This window comes from Bos indicus x Bos taurus, chromosome 18 (genome assembly GCF_003369695.1).
Source record: "Bos indicus x Bos taurus breed Angus x Brahman F1 hybrid chromosome 18, Bos_hybrid_MaternalHap_v2.0, whole genome shotgun sequence".
Lineage (NCBI taxonomy): Eukaryota > Metazoa > Chordata > Mammalia > Artiodactyla > Bovidae > Bos > Bos indicus x Bos taurus.
In genome coordinates this window covers 26,615,002-26,628,106 of record NC_040093.1, presented here as the reverse complement: position 1 = coordinate 26,628,106, position 13,105 = coordinate 26,615,002, and the positions used below count along the sequence as shown (strand labels likewise).

Sequence of the window (13,105 nt, the reverse complement as noted above, 5' to 3'; positions counted from 1 at the left end):
GGGTCCATGCCCACAACCCTAATGAGCCTCGCCTGTGGTCCCAAGAGCTATTTCAACCTAGCTTTCCTTTTCCAAACTCAGAAGTAGACACCTTTCCTCATGACTGGGGCTTCCCTGATAGTTCAGTTGGTAAAGAATCCGCCTGCAATGCAGGAGACCCCAGTTCGATTCCTGGGTTGGGAAGATCTGCTGGAGAAGGGATAGCCCACTCCAGTATTCTTGGACTTCCCTTGTGGCTCAGCTGGTAAAGAATCCACCTGCAGTGGGAAACCTGGGTTCGATCCCTGGGTTGGGAAGATCCCCTAGAGAAGGAAAGGCTACCCACTCCAGTATTCTGGCCTGGAGAATTCCACGGACTGTATAGTCCCTGGGGTCGCAGAGTCAGACGTGACTGAGCAATACTGAGCACACATTTTCCAAACTCAGAAGCAGACACCTTTCCTCATGACTGGCACTTGCTAAAGAGGATGTAGTATTTAGACTAGGTACCAACTACTTTGCCCAGCAGAATTCAGTCTGCCAAACTTAAAATTCTACCCTAGACAGCAGTCATTTGCATTTAGGGATACAGTCATAAAAACAGCTGTAATATTAAGGTACATAGTGCCAGGGAACTCAATATTTGAGAGAAGAGGTAACAGCTTATCTTTTTATGTAGTCCCGAGAGCCAAGGTAGGATAATAAAACCCACTGAGGAAAATTCAGAGTTAAGGTGATACCGAGAGCTCAAGTCAGTAGCGGTCAAGACCGGAACAAAATGACTACTCTGGCAGTTTGTATGTCTGCCAAACCATGGAGGAGACAAGAGCTGAGGTCATTTCTAAAAAGCCGCCTATGATGGTACACAAAAAGCACAAAACTTTCCTTAGCCTGCACCAAAGGTTGTGTACAGTTTAGATAATTATAGATCCTGAGGTCCAGAAGGAAGTGCCCTAGTTAAGTTGTAGCCAGAAAAATAACTATGCCAGGAATGTGGACCTCTTCCAATATCATAACAAGGAAACTTGGACTCCTCCCTGACCTCTGTAGGTTCAAGGCTACTTAAAAGAGTGTTAACTGACCCCCCACCAAACTAGGGTTAATTCCTACCAGGCTGGCTAAAATACTTGTTTTGAAAAATTTTAATAAGCCTATTACAAAGTACTGGACATTTTAAAGAAAATACTTGAGCCGAATGGCTTCCTCACAGAGCCCCACACTGGAAGTTCTACCTGGGATGTTTCAAAAATGGTTGAGCGCTCATTATGTGTCAAAGATTGTTCTGAGCACTTTCATGGATTATCTCATTTAATTTTTACAACAAACTATGAGTTAACATAAACTCAGGAATTAGGTGCCTGGATTTAACATTCTGTACCGCTAATTACTGCTGTGTAACTTTGGGCACATACTTAAACCTCTTCATTTTCCCACCCACAAAATGGAAATAATAGTACTAGCAACAAGTAACTGTTAATACATAATGCACGTAGATTTTGTGGCACACGCCAAGTGCTCAATAAATGTGAGTAACTATTATGTATCTTGAGTGTTTCACCCCTTACTAGTGGCGAGCTAAGTTAGAAGTGGTAGCTGGGATTGGAGATGACTTACTCCAAAAGTTTCTGGCAGTGTTTCTGAAAACAGAATTAGAAAAAAGGCCAACAGTGAGGGCATCTACCGGTCCTTGTGGTTGTGTGAGTACAGAATCTGAGTCTCCAGGCAGACTTCTGGGTCCCTGAGATACAACAGAACATGTAGACCACGGTTCAGGACTAGCTCACACAACCTGCCCCGAGCCCACCACATAAAGATGGGTGCCACTTGCTCTCCAGTTCAAGCTCTGCCACACATGGCTTCGGTCCCCCACCCAAGGGCCACCATCTAAGGCTGGGATACGAAGAAGGCGCAAACACCAAAAGGAAAAGCTAGTAGTTTATATAGATAGATATATAGATATATAGATATTGATATATATTGTGTTTACATAGTCCACAAGTTAAATGCAGGTATCCATAAGAAGAGCATTAACAATAAAAATACAATCTGTGTGTAGCCAAGTACAGAGACTTAAAATGGTAAAACAGCAAAAAGGATCTCACAAAAGTACAAATATACAGTACAAATTGATTTATTTAAAACAGTTACAAAAAAGCACAACAAAATAGAGATTATCCTTAGAATTATTAATGCTTTGTTAAAGATCAGGTAGGATTAGAGGGTAAGAAATGGTATTGGGTGGGGGGAGCACCTGACTAGTTCTAAGGCTTTAGATACAATGCAGTTGATTACATATTAATTTAGCCATTACATACTGGGGATAGTAGTTGGGGGATCAGTAATTTATCTACAGGGAACTCCTACACAAATCAGATCCATCCATCAGACCTCCCCAGTGCCGTCCTCTACTACTCCTCAGGACCCTAAAGCCACCTGGATGACAACATCCCCATACTCCCTTCTCCACCCCATTCCCTACCCATATATTCTTCCCTCCCCTAAGGTGCTGTGCAAGCTGAGAGCAGTCTGCTCTCTGCAGCTGGAACATATACTGTTTTGGCTACAGGGATCCTGTGTGTGACGAGGGAGGTTGTAGGGGACAGCCTTATATTTAATACTTTTAAGTTTGCCAAGAGTACTGTCAGTCTCTTCCCCAACACAAGCTTCTCTTGAATGCGAGTGTCAAGCAAATGAGAGATGAACCCTCCCTTTAGCAACCTCAGTGATGCACTAACCACTCGTAGCTCACAACTATGTGCAAACTCCCTGTGCGGGGAGTGGATATAAACCACTGTGTCATCAGCTCGTTCACACTCGCACGTGCGCTTGCTCTCTCTTTTTGAAGAATCTCAGTCCCCGTGACAGTCATAAAGACCAAAATAAATGCTTGCAAAGTTTGACAATAGGTAAAGGCACATGGGCTGCCGCCACACACACTGCAGACAGGAACTCAATTTGAGGCCATCTTCACTGCTGGGCATTTGCAGTAGAATGGCTTGGGGGAATCACACAGATTTTTGAGTTTGCAGTCTACCAGGGGAGGATCTAGGCTTAATAGGAGAACTAATAAAGAAACCTTAGTGTGAAAAGTGCATTTATTACTACTGTTCCTGCTGGGGAGGCTCAGCAGGGCACACCGCACCACCTCTCCTCCTTCCGCCCCAGGCACTGTGCATAGTCTGAAGGTAAGGAGAGAGTGCAGTTGACTCTAGCATCTCAAGGGCCAGCATCATCCCAGGCCCAGACCAGATGTGTGGCCCAAAGATGGATCCTAGAGTTGAAAGAGCAACTGACAGCTGCAAAGACCCAGATGCGTTTTTTTATTATTGCATAATGCGGGAGGCCTTGTCTATCCCAGGGAAGTTGGAGGGTGAAGGCTTCCCAGCAAAGGGCTAATAGGTTCCTGGTCAACATCCAACCTCACGTGGTTCAGATCTTCAACTGTAGTGTACACTTCTTCCCATCTGGAAAGTATTGTAGCTTCAGTGTGGTTTAGTAAACTTAGCCTCAGAGGCCAAAAAGTCTCCCTAAAACTTGGCCTCTGCACTATTTAAGACTGTAACTTAAATCTCCCACGGCCAATTCAATCAACCAGGTTGTCTTTACTCCAATGGACCCAAGCCCTTTCCCAGTCAACTCATGTCTACCCTTTATCTCCAGTGTGATCACTCAACTTTTCAACATGCCTGCTTCTTGCAGGCTGAAATCATACCACCACCCTGTGCATCTTCTATGGTGCCCAGTGGTAAAAATAAAACTAAACCCCACCTGAGGGTCTATTTCAAACCCTCCCCCAACCCCAGAATCCATTTAACTGGAGCCAGATGAACCTCCCTGGGATGCTGACACAGGTCCTAACCTGGTTCCCCATCATTTAATTTTTAAAACAGGATACAAGGTATTATAAAGGAAAGAAGCAAATACACAGAAAACACCACTTACAGGACCCATTTGTCTCTTCTTCAAGAGTCAGATTATTTGGAGCCAAAGGGCTCCCAAGATGCACTGAAGCCACATCCCTTTGGATTCACCAGCCCACCAGCAGCATTTTATACCATCCCTACTCAACATGACTTTGCTACAAAGTAACCCTTGCACAGGTAAGGATGGACAGGATGCCTGGGTCTCACCTATATGGCCAAAGACACAGAAAGAGTGCTGTGAAGGGCAGCAGGCAGGACAGTGAAAAGACAGCAGCAGTGGCAAAGCAGCACAGACCAAAGCCCCTGATGTGACAACCAACTGAACCAAGAGTATAGAAGGATCAGTCCAGATCTACTGGCCGCCCCTCCTCAATGGGCTACCAGTGCTCAGCTCTGACCTCCTAGTTTCCCCTTCCCCCATGCCAAACCCCCTCCTTGTACATTAATCTTGATAGAAATGGTTATCCAAGACTTGGATGTCTTACTTGTCCTTCACCTGGTCCCTCTACTTCCCAAACCAGTGTAGGCATTTCTGTTTAATGCCAGAGTTAGCCATCTTCCTATGTCTAACCTCTAGGATGTCCTACCCCTGACACTGGCCTTCTCCAACTGCCCATTACCCCCTAAAGCTGACAGCTTCCCACCAAAACACTCACTCTTTCAAAATGCTCTTAGGTCTCTTATAATAACACTTATGAAATCTTCACAAGGAAGAATGGACACACCATAGGTTATTCATTTCTCATGCCTGGAAGAAAAGACTGAACCAGAGGGAAAAGATAAGGGGAATGCCAGTGCTCTGACCAGGATCTAGAGCACAGAGCTTCTTTCCCTGGGAGACCATACTTTACACAAGACACCTCTGCAGCTCAGCAAAGTCAAGTAATCAATATATTACATATGCATGGCACAGTATCAGGGGAAGTGCTGGTATTGCCTTACCAGCAAGATGCAGAAGAGGAACAGCAGCAGAAAGCTCAGGACCCAGCTCGCCAAGGTGCACAAGATTTTCTCTTTCCAGAATTAAGTGGAAGTTACCAGGCTAGGCAGTGAGGGGTTTTTGTATTTAAACTACTTGGCATGTTTCTGGTTAGACAGAGGTTTGCTCCCTTAAGAAGAAGCTCAGTTGGTATCTGTGGTGGGTATTTCTTTTTTTTTTTTTAAATATGGAACGCTTCACGAATTTGCGTGTCATCCTTGCGCAGGGGCCATGCTAATCTTCTCTGTATCGTTCCAATTTTAGTATATGTGCTGCCGAAGCGAGCACATGTGGTGGGTATTTCTTGAGTGCTTACTGTGTGCCTGTCACTATATTCAGTGGATGAGCCTTCCTAATGAGAAAGGAGGTTTCTGAGAAACCTGGGAATGAGAAACTGGGAATGAATTTCTTGTGGAGCAGCCAGAAATGAGGCCTTCTCTGGAGGCCTCCTCTGAGAGGATTCCTCAAGACTCAGCCCCACAGGGCCCCAGTGTAGAAACAAGCCAGAGAAAGCAGCATTGAGAGAGAACGGGGACAGAGAAGGGAAAGGACATGATCCCAAATGTGTACAAGGTTGAGTGTTCACCAGACATGGCTGGTGTTTGGTTCTGAGGTGAACCGGAGACTGAAGTGATCAGGTCAGCAGTTTCCTTTGGACAGGCCTCCAGAAGCTGACTGACCAGGAAACTGCTTGCAAGGAATGAAACCGTGGAGCATAGGGCTTGGAGCAAACAACCCGGTCTCAGTCACTTTGTTCCCCCAGGAGAACCACCTTTAGCACCTGAACACTAAGAATGACTCCATTCTCAGAACGCCCCCTCCCCCAAGGAGGTAGGTAAGATTATTTATCCCCATTTGGCAGCTGGGGAGGAAGTGAAAGAGTGAGAGGTCACTAGACTTGCCTAAAGCCTATGACAGAGCAGAGATCAGACCTCAGAGGATCGGGACTCCGGATGACAGGCCAGGCCTCAGCCAGTCCACCTTGAAAGGCCAGGGTCATAGCCTGGGAGAAGCCTCACCAGAGAACTGAGTGGACAATACCCTGAGTTGTTTCAAGAGTCTAAAGACCTCCCCCCGCCCATACAAACAGAACACCCACCCACCCACCTGAAAGCTGATGGGGGAAGCCTAATTCTCAACATCCACTGGAATCCCACAGTCCAAGCTGATGCTAAAAAGTCATGAAGAAAAAAATGCGCTTAAGACACGGGGGCACATGCAACTAAGATCGAAAAAACTCTTTGCAGAGGAATACTCCACCACAAAATGAAATCTAGGAGACTTTTCAGGTATTGAAATATTATCAAGAGTATCCCAGGGAACTCCCTGGTGGTCCAGTGGTTAGGACTCCATGCTTTCACTGCTGAGGATCTAGGTTCAGTCCCTGATTTGAGGAACTAAAATCCCACGGACAAAATAAAAAAAAAAGACTATCCCAACACCTTAGAGCTCACTGTGGGAGAAGACGGCTTGGGGAAGCCCAAATGCTGTGAGAGGGAGTGGAGTAAGCTGGGAGGGACTCTGTAAAAACCTAAGGATGGGCACTGCCCAGCCACTGATACTGGCCCCGACCCAGGGCATAGTTCCATTCTTGTTTCCCCAGCAAACAGTTCAACTACAGGAGAGGAGGGGACATGACTCTGAGTTTTTAAAACTAGAGAATAACTGAAAGGGAAACCAGAGAGACCCCCTACACAGCAAAAACTAGAGGTCTTGGTCAGAGTGGACAAAACCAGTTTTGTAGAAAGGGAACGGCAATGCAGCTAAAAATTAGGCCCAGGTCAAGATACCAGACAGGTTAGGTCAGCAGAGGGTGGGGGCAGCGCAGGCACTTAGGCACAACAAAGACAGACAGAGGAGCGGGTGTAGGGGCCTGGGGCAAAGGATCCACTGGTTCTTTTGAAAGTCACCATTACCAACTCAAGATTCAGGACAATTTCAAAGTGGGTCTGGAACACTGAGTAGGAGGGGCTTTGTTAAGTCAGCTGCCCTTCCGGAAGCTCTGCCTAGAGCCTGGTCAGTATGGCCATCAGGTCTTTCTCCTCATATCCCGCAACTGGGTCCCCACCAAGGTAAGTCTCCACTCTGAGCCTTGGAGGGGCTTCTCTCTCCTGGTGGGATGCTAGAAGCCTTGTGGGAGGAACGGTGGGGAGAGACGGGAAACAGCTGGAACAGAGGGTCACGCAGAGTCCCCTGCAAAAATACCCAGCCTCCAACATCTGTAACAAAACTACCCTTTAAAGTGCACAGCTCTCAAAAGAAGAGTTCTGGGTGGGAACCCTCTTACTTCCAACCATGGGGCCTCCTGCCCTCCCATCACAAAAAAGAAAGGAAAAAAAAAAAAAACTTCAGACAGCTGAACTGCTACTATAAGCTGTGGATCATCATTTTTGGCTCTTTCTTTGCTCCTTCCCTCTGCCACCTGCTCCCAAAGCCTGACTCTCTCCTTGCAGGAGCCAGGGATGAAGAGGAAAGAACAGGGGGCCCTGATATTTGGAATGTTTCTTATCCTGCGTGCACCCCCTTCCTTCCTTGGCCCAGGCCTGCTGCTCCCCGTCACAACACCCCAGTGGGGGCTGTTCTGAAAGGATGCGATGGGGTGACAGGTAACAGACCCTGCCTCAGGAGGCTGCCTTCGTGCCACCTCTTCCCCACCAACCTCACTGCCCAGAGAGCTACCCACTGCTCGGCATGTGCAAATCCTCTGCTCTGCTCGCTCACGGTGAGGCCCAGCTCTGGGGTGGAGCCCCAGGCTGGGTCTGGGATAAGTTCATTTCCCCGCATTAGAGCGCCCTTCGATGGACAGCTTCACCTCCTGTGGAATGAAAGAGGGACGGAGCAGTGCAGCCCGCGCCTCCTCCCCTTGCGTGCTGTATCTTTGGAAGCTCGGGGCCGACCAGCAGGCCTGAGCACCAGGCTCCGGCTGCGAGGGCTCTACCGACCGGGAGCCCTCGCCTGACGGCTGGCTTTTCCCATCACTGTCACATTGCTCTCGGGGTCCCAGGACTGTCCTTTCAGGTCTTTCTCGGGGAGGACCCAGCTGGCCTGGGGGAGCACAGCTGGACTGAGAGACTGAGTTACTGTTCAAGCTTTGTAAACTGATAGAGATGCAGACATCTCCCACCTGGAGCCGATGGCAGGGCAGAGAGAAGAGTTGTGCAGTCCGCCCGGGGCTGCAGGAGGACCAGCCCTGGCCATAGACGAAGAAGGGGTGCTCGGGGGGCACCTCGATGCTCACTTTGCTCTGCTGCTCACCCACCACGAAGTGCAGCATGACAAATCCAGGCCACTGGCTCTCCTGAATGTCCACAACTGTGCTTGAGTCAATCTTCAGCCCCCCGCTCACTTCGGCACTGCGCACAAAATCCTGTGTCTGGAGGTCCTCCACCCGCTTCAGCTCCCCCGTAGCCAGCTGGATGATGGCGCCCTTCATGAAATGGGAGGGCAAATGGGAAGAGGTCACGGGGGGTAGCGTCGACTCCTTGTCTGGGAAGGTGGCTCTGGCCTGTATGTCCAAACTTGATGCCACCAGGATCTCCGAACCCACAGGCAGCAGGCCTGGGTCAGTTCCAGCGGGCACCAAGTTGCCATTGGCTACAACCACTGCTTTGGGGAAAGGTCTATGCTTCAGGGGTTCCTGATGGGAGTGAGGGGAGACCCCTCGGGCCTGGTTTTTCTCGGCCATCTCGGCGGCGCTCCTGGCTGGCCCTCGCCCCCCGCCCTGGTGGTCAGGGTTATGGTGGGACAGGTTGAGGGGGCTGGGCTCGTCCTTCCTCTGAGCTGCCACCGCCCGGTAGTCCTGAGAAGCTAAAGCACCCACCACCCGCTGGACCTCGAGGTCAGTGTCCGGGGTCCCTCGGTGTGCTGGCACTGCCACCTCCACCCGTGCAGACTGAGAACCTGAAAACAATTGTCCGTCCACCATGCATTCGACCACTGGCGCCAGTCCCTGGCCCTCGCCCTTGTTGCTGGGGGAGTCAAGGGCTTCGCTTTCCCGTCTCACTAAATTCCGATCTCGCGGTCTCTGTCCATTGGCAGCGGCTGCTTCCAGAGCAGGCTGGCCCTCCTGAGGAGTAAGAACGGGGCTGGCACCTGCGGGGGCAGTTTCATGCAAGGTGTACCCAGCAGGGAGCCTGGACATCTGATAATAAATGGGCATCCGGCCTGGAGCGAGGTCCAGTGGCTGAGTACTCGGGTGATGTGGCAACTGCCCAGGCGGGGAGCTGGCAGAGGGGGCTTTGCTGAACGAATGGGCTGGGGATGAAGCCGGGGGAGGAGTGGCTCCTTCTGCCAGGAGTGAGGCGTATGGCACAAAGTGTGGAAGGTGAGAGGTGGCGAGGTTGGCAGAAGGAGAAAGGAGGGGACTCGGGAGGAAATTAGGTGGCACAGCATAAGGAAGGCTGTACGGAGACCCGATGAACTGCAGAGAGGTGGACGGGAGCTGAGCATAGTGGATTGGGGGATAGTGGATTCCCGGATGTTGAATCAGAGAAGACGCTACATTAAATGTGGGGGGCAAGGGGCTCATGTTCACCACAGATGGGAGGCCAGTTGGGGAGAAGGTGGCAGGTGGCACAGCCACCTTATACAGCATGCCATACTGGTCCACCGTTAGACCAGTGATGGCCTCGGCTCCATCACCCCCCAGGCTGACTCTGGCTCCTGCCTGGCTCTGCCCGGCCACCACAACCCCTCGAGACCATTCAGAAGCATCACTGGAGGGTGTGTGGTTAGTTGAGCAGCTGGTGGTTCTCCCCATATCCTCGCTGGTCACGGGGAGGTCTCGTTTCTTTGGTGGAAGGCATTCCTGACTCCTCTCATGAACAGGTTTCATATTGCTTTGTGGTGTTCCTGGAGCCTGGAAGGGGTCGGCTTGCTCCTTGGGGCATCAGAAGGGGCTTCTCTGTAGCTCCCCTGCACCCCTCTGTGCTGTTGGCTGGGGCGCCCACATCTGCTAGGGAACAAATCAGAGGCAAAGAACAGTAACCCAGGGGTAAACCAAGTCAAATGGAAGAGCAGGAACTGCATCCATAGAGGAAGATGGAACCAAGGGGACTGCTGGGAAAAAAAGAGGAATGAGAAAGCAGAAGACAAGGATGCTGCACCCCTCACTCATCCAGCCAAGGACATGAAAGAAACAATCACAGAAAGCACACAGCTACAAGGTCAAGCATTCAAAAATGCGGAACGTAACCTGTTGGTCCATGACCCCAGGGAAACCAACAGGGTCATGATTAGCTGTGTCTCTGATGCGAACCCTGACTATTCTGAGTCTTTCCCCCTAAGGGGGATTTGAACACATGGTCTTTGCTGCTCGGTCCTTAAGTTTCTCCTTTTGTCACCAAACACTACTACTGTGCTATCTTCTTTCCTGAACATATGAGCTCATCCTTGCTTCCTTTCCCCAGCCTAATTTGGGTTATGATCTCATCTATCCCCCTCCTCCCTCCCAGGCCTTACCTCCTTTGCTTCATATCACCACCACCTCAAGGACCCAGGTGTCAATAGGTCCTGAGGTCTGCTTGTTTTTTTAAAAAAATGCTGTTCCCTAATTATGTTACGAAAATAAGTATCTTCTTTGCCCCATAAAATACTACCTTCAAACTTGGGCCCTATGAGGAAAGTGACTGTACTAGCATTTTCTAGAATTTATTTATTTCTCCTTTTCTTCAAAGAGCAACAAAACTCTTCTGACCTCACACAGACTTTGTGTTCCCTAGTCTGGCAAGACTTCTTTTCCTCCCATGGACCACCTTCAATTTGCCTTCTTCACCCATTCCCTTTCTTTTTTTCTTTGCCGTTGGCTCCTTTTCTTTGGTAGGGAGGTTCTAGGCACCACTTCTTAAGATTCTGGTTCCATTCCCCAAAACATGCCTCTTTATCACTATCTTAGGTCTATGTGATTCATAAGAAAGTTCTCTCTCCCCTTTCTCTATCACCTTTCATACACGCTTTTGGCCACTGTCACAACTTATCATTTTGGTCTGAATACTTGAACACCTATGAAATTTGTCACCTATTTCTTCCAATCAGGCTTCAGTTCTTTGGCTCTGGAAAAAGATTTGATATTACACTCTGTTCTGCTTTTCCACTGTTGATTCCAGATGTTTTTCTGCAACAAGGTATCCAAAGCACCTCCATTACCTGAGCTTCCAGTGGTGCTTCTGAGAAGTTGTAATAAGAAGCAGTGTCCTCCCCACTGGCTTGGGAGCCTAGAAGACAGAAACAGGAATCCATAAGTGGGAGCCTAGCCTCTGACCATCCCCAGGATCATGAAGAAAGCGAATTCTAAAGCCACAAAGACATTAATATCCAGGAGTCCCTGCTTCAGCCTCTTCTCTAGGGGTAACAACACATTAAATTCTAATTTGTTGGAAGACATTTCTGGGAAAAAAATTTCCAAGTGTCAAACTTCACTGTTTTCCTTAACATCGTATTCTTCATTCTCTACCTGTACCTATTCCACCAAATAAATTTATTTCCAATCCCAGTTTCAGGTAAATGCACAAAGTGGAAGACTCAGCATTGTTCCCACGTGAACAAAGGGAAGCAGGAAAAAAATCAGTCTCACGGATTTCACTTTTATTCTGGGCTAATGAAAACATAGATGTGGAGGTTATTTAAATGAGAAAAGAGGCACTGGAGGAAAAAGAACAATTATTTATGTTTCTGGGGCAGAAAAAGAGGTCAAGGGGGAGTCACTCAAAGGGAAGCCTTATTAACAAATTTCCAGGGTAAAAAAAAAAAACAAAACAGGCTCCTGTGTATGTGTGTAAAATTTCTAAGTGACAACTTTGTATCAAGTGCTGAATCAGGTGTGACAGAAACTGAAAGTACTGCCTTCATCCTCAGGTACCGCAACAATGGAAAACAAAACTGCTAACTGTCAACGTCCGAATATACACCTGTCAGACACATCATGCACTGAAGACCAGAGCCTTAATCTCTAAAAACAAGAAAGTAATACTGACCAGTACTTGGAGACACTGTTGATACTACCCACTGTGCTTTCCAAGTCCTACTTGGATTATACTGCAAGCCTCAAACCAAACTCAAGGTATTTCTCCCTTAAGATCGGCAAGGTGCAGATATATCAAAAAAAAAAAAAAGGAAGAAGACAGGAAAACAAGGTGGAAAGACAAATTCTTCGTTCCATAAACACAAAGTTACACAGAGGGCACAAGTCTTGCATTCCTTCTTTGCCAGCAGTTCCAGTAACTGAAAAGCTGTTCGCTTTCTCTGTCATTTCCAACAGAAAATGGGTCACATCTTCAATTCTAGAATGATACTTGCCTCTCATGACTAAAACATTAAAGAGAACCTGCCTCTAGGTCCCAGAGGGGTTAGCCAAACAGAGGCTAATAAAAGGACAGAAAGAGGCAAAAGGTCTGCGGGAGTAACAAAGAGCCAAGACTGTACACCAGGTTCCCACAACGCAAAACACATTTTGGAATCTGAAACGTTAGCCTCTTAAGAGGCTCAATGAGGATTTCTCCAGGGCAAGACGCAGCCTGTGGCCCTAACGGAGCTAACGGGAAACGACCATTCCGGAGAGCTGCTGGAGCTGCCAGCACAGCCCAGAATCAAGAGGTTGAATCCAGCCCCAGACTCGAATTCGCTGAGGGCGAGGAGCTTAGAACAGACAGGGGCTAAGGCTTCCCTTGTTCCCCCAATCACTGCCCCAAAAGGGGTAAGGCCCGAAATTGGGAATTCTGCGTTTAGAGAGTAGAGGGTCGACCTTTCAAGCAGAGGAGTTAAGGGCGAGGCCCCGCAGGCGCTGCTTCCTTGTTTGGGGGCCCCTTCCCGCCCCGAGGACTCGGACAGCCCGGGCCGCCAGGACACAGCCGCGGGGGCGCAGGAACCTGAGGCAGCTCTCTGGGCCGGGCCGGTGAGAAGCGATCCGGGGTCTAGGCGAGGCCTCTTTCGCTCCCTCGGTCCGCGGGGCAACGGGCTCTGGGGGGCCACTTCCTTCAGAGCACCAAGCCCAGGCCTGCTTGGCCCCAGTGAGGTCGGCGGCCTCAATCAAGGCGACACTCACCGGCCCATCTCACGGCGCTCCCCGGGCTCCTCCCGCTGGTCCCGGAGCCGCCGCAACAGCGGCCGCCGCCATCCCCGGCCCCGGAGCCGCCCCACACCCAGCGCCCCCCCAGCCGGGCGCCCGGAGATGGCGTCAAGAGCGCCCCGCCCCCGGCTCGGAGAGATGACGTCAGAGCCCCTAGTCGGA

At 49.4% G+C, this 13,105-nt stretch overlaps 1 protein-coding gene and 1 non-coding gene across 3 annotated transcripts; both read right to left on the bottom strand.

Annotated features, from left to right (window-relative positions):
- Positions 1 to 1,901: 1,901 nt before the first annotated feature.
- Positions 1,902 to 13,047, bottom strand: ATXN1L (ataxin 1 like). Of its 2 annotated transcripts, none has more exons than XM_027516079.1 (3): positions 12,920 to 13,047; positions 11,026 to 11,093; positions 1,902 to 9,832 (listed from the first exon to the last, which is right to left on the bottom strand). In XM_027516079.1, exon 3 carries the CDS (start codon positions 9,713 to 9,715, stop codon positions 7,652 to 7,654), a length of 2,064 nt encoding a protein of 687 aa, XP_027371880.1. In that variant the 5' UTR covers positions 9,716 to 9,832; positions 11,026 to 11,093; positions 12,920 to 13,047; the 3' UTR covers positions 1,902 to 7,651. The 2 variants fall into 2 exon arrangements, with proteins under 2 accessions (XP_027371880.1, XP_027371881.1); XM_027516080.1 differs by having other exon boundaries at positions 1,902 to 9,835; positions 12,920 to 13,027.
- On the bottom strand, positions 5,063 to 5,169 carry LOC113876885. The gene has a single exon (XR_003506619.1). It is a non-coding gene; the product is annotated as a U6 spliceosomal RNA (small nuclear RNA).
- Positions 13,048 to 13,105: the final 58 nt, after the last annotated feature.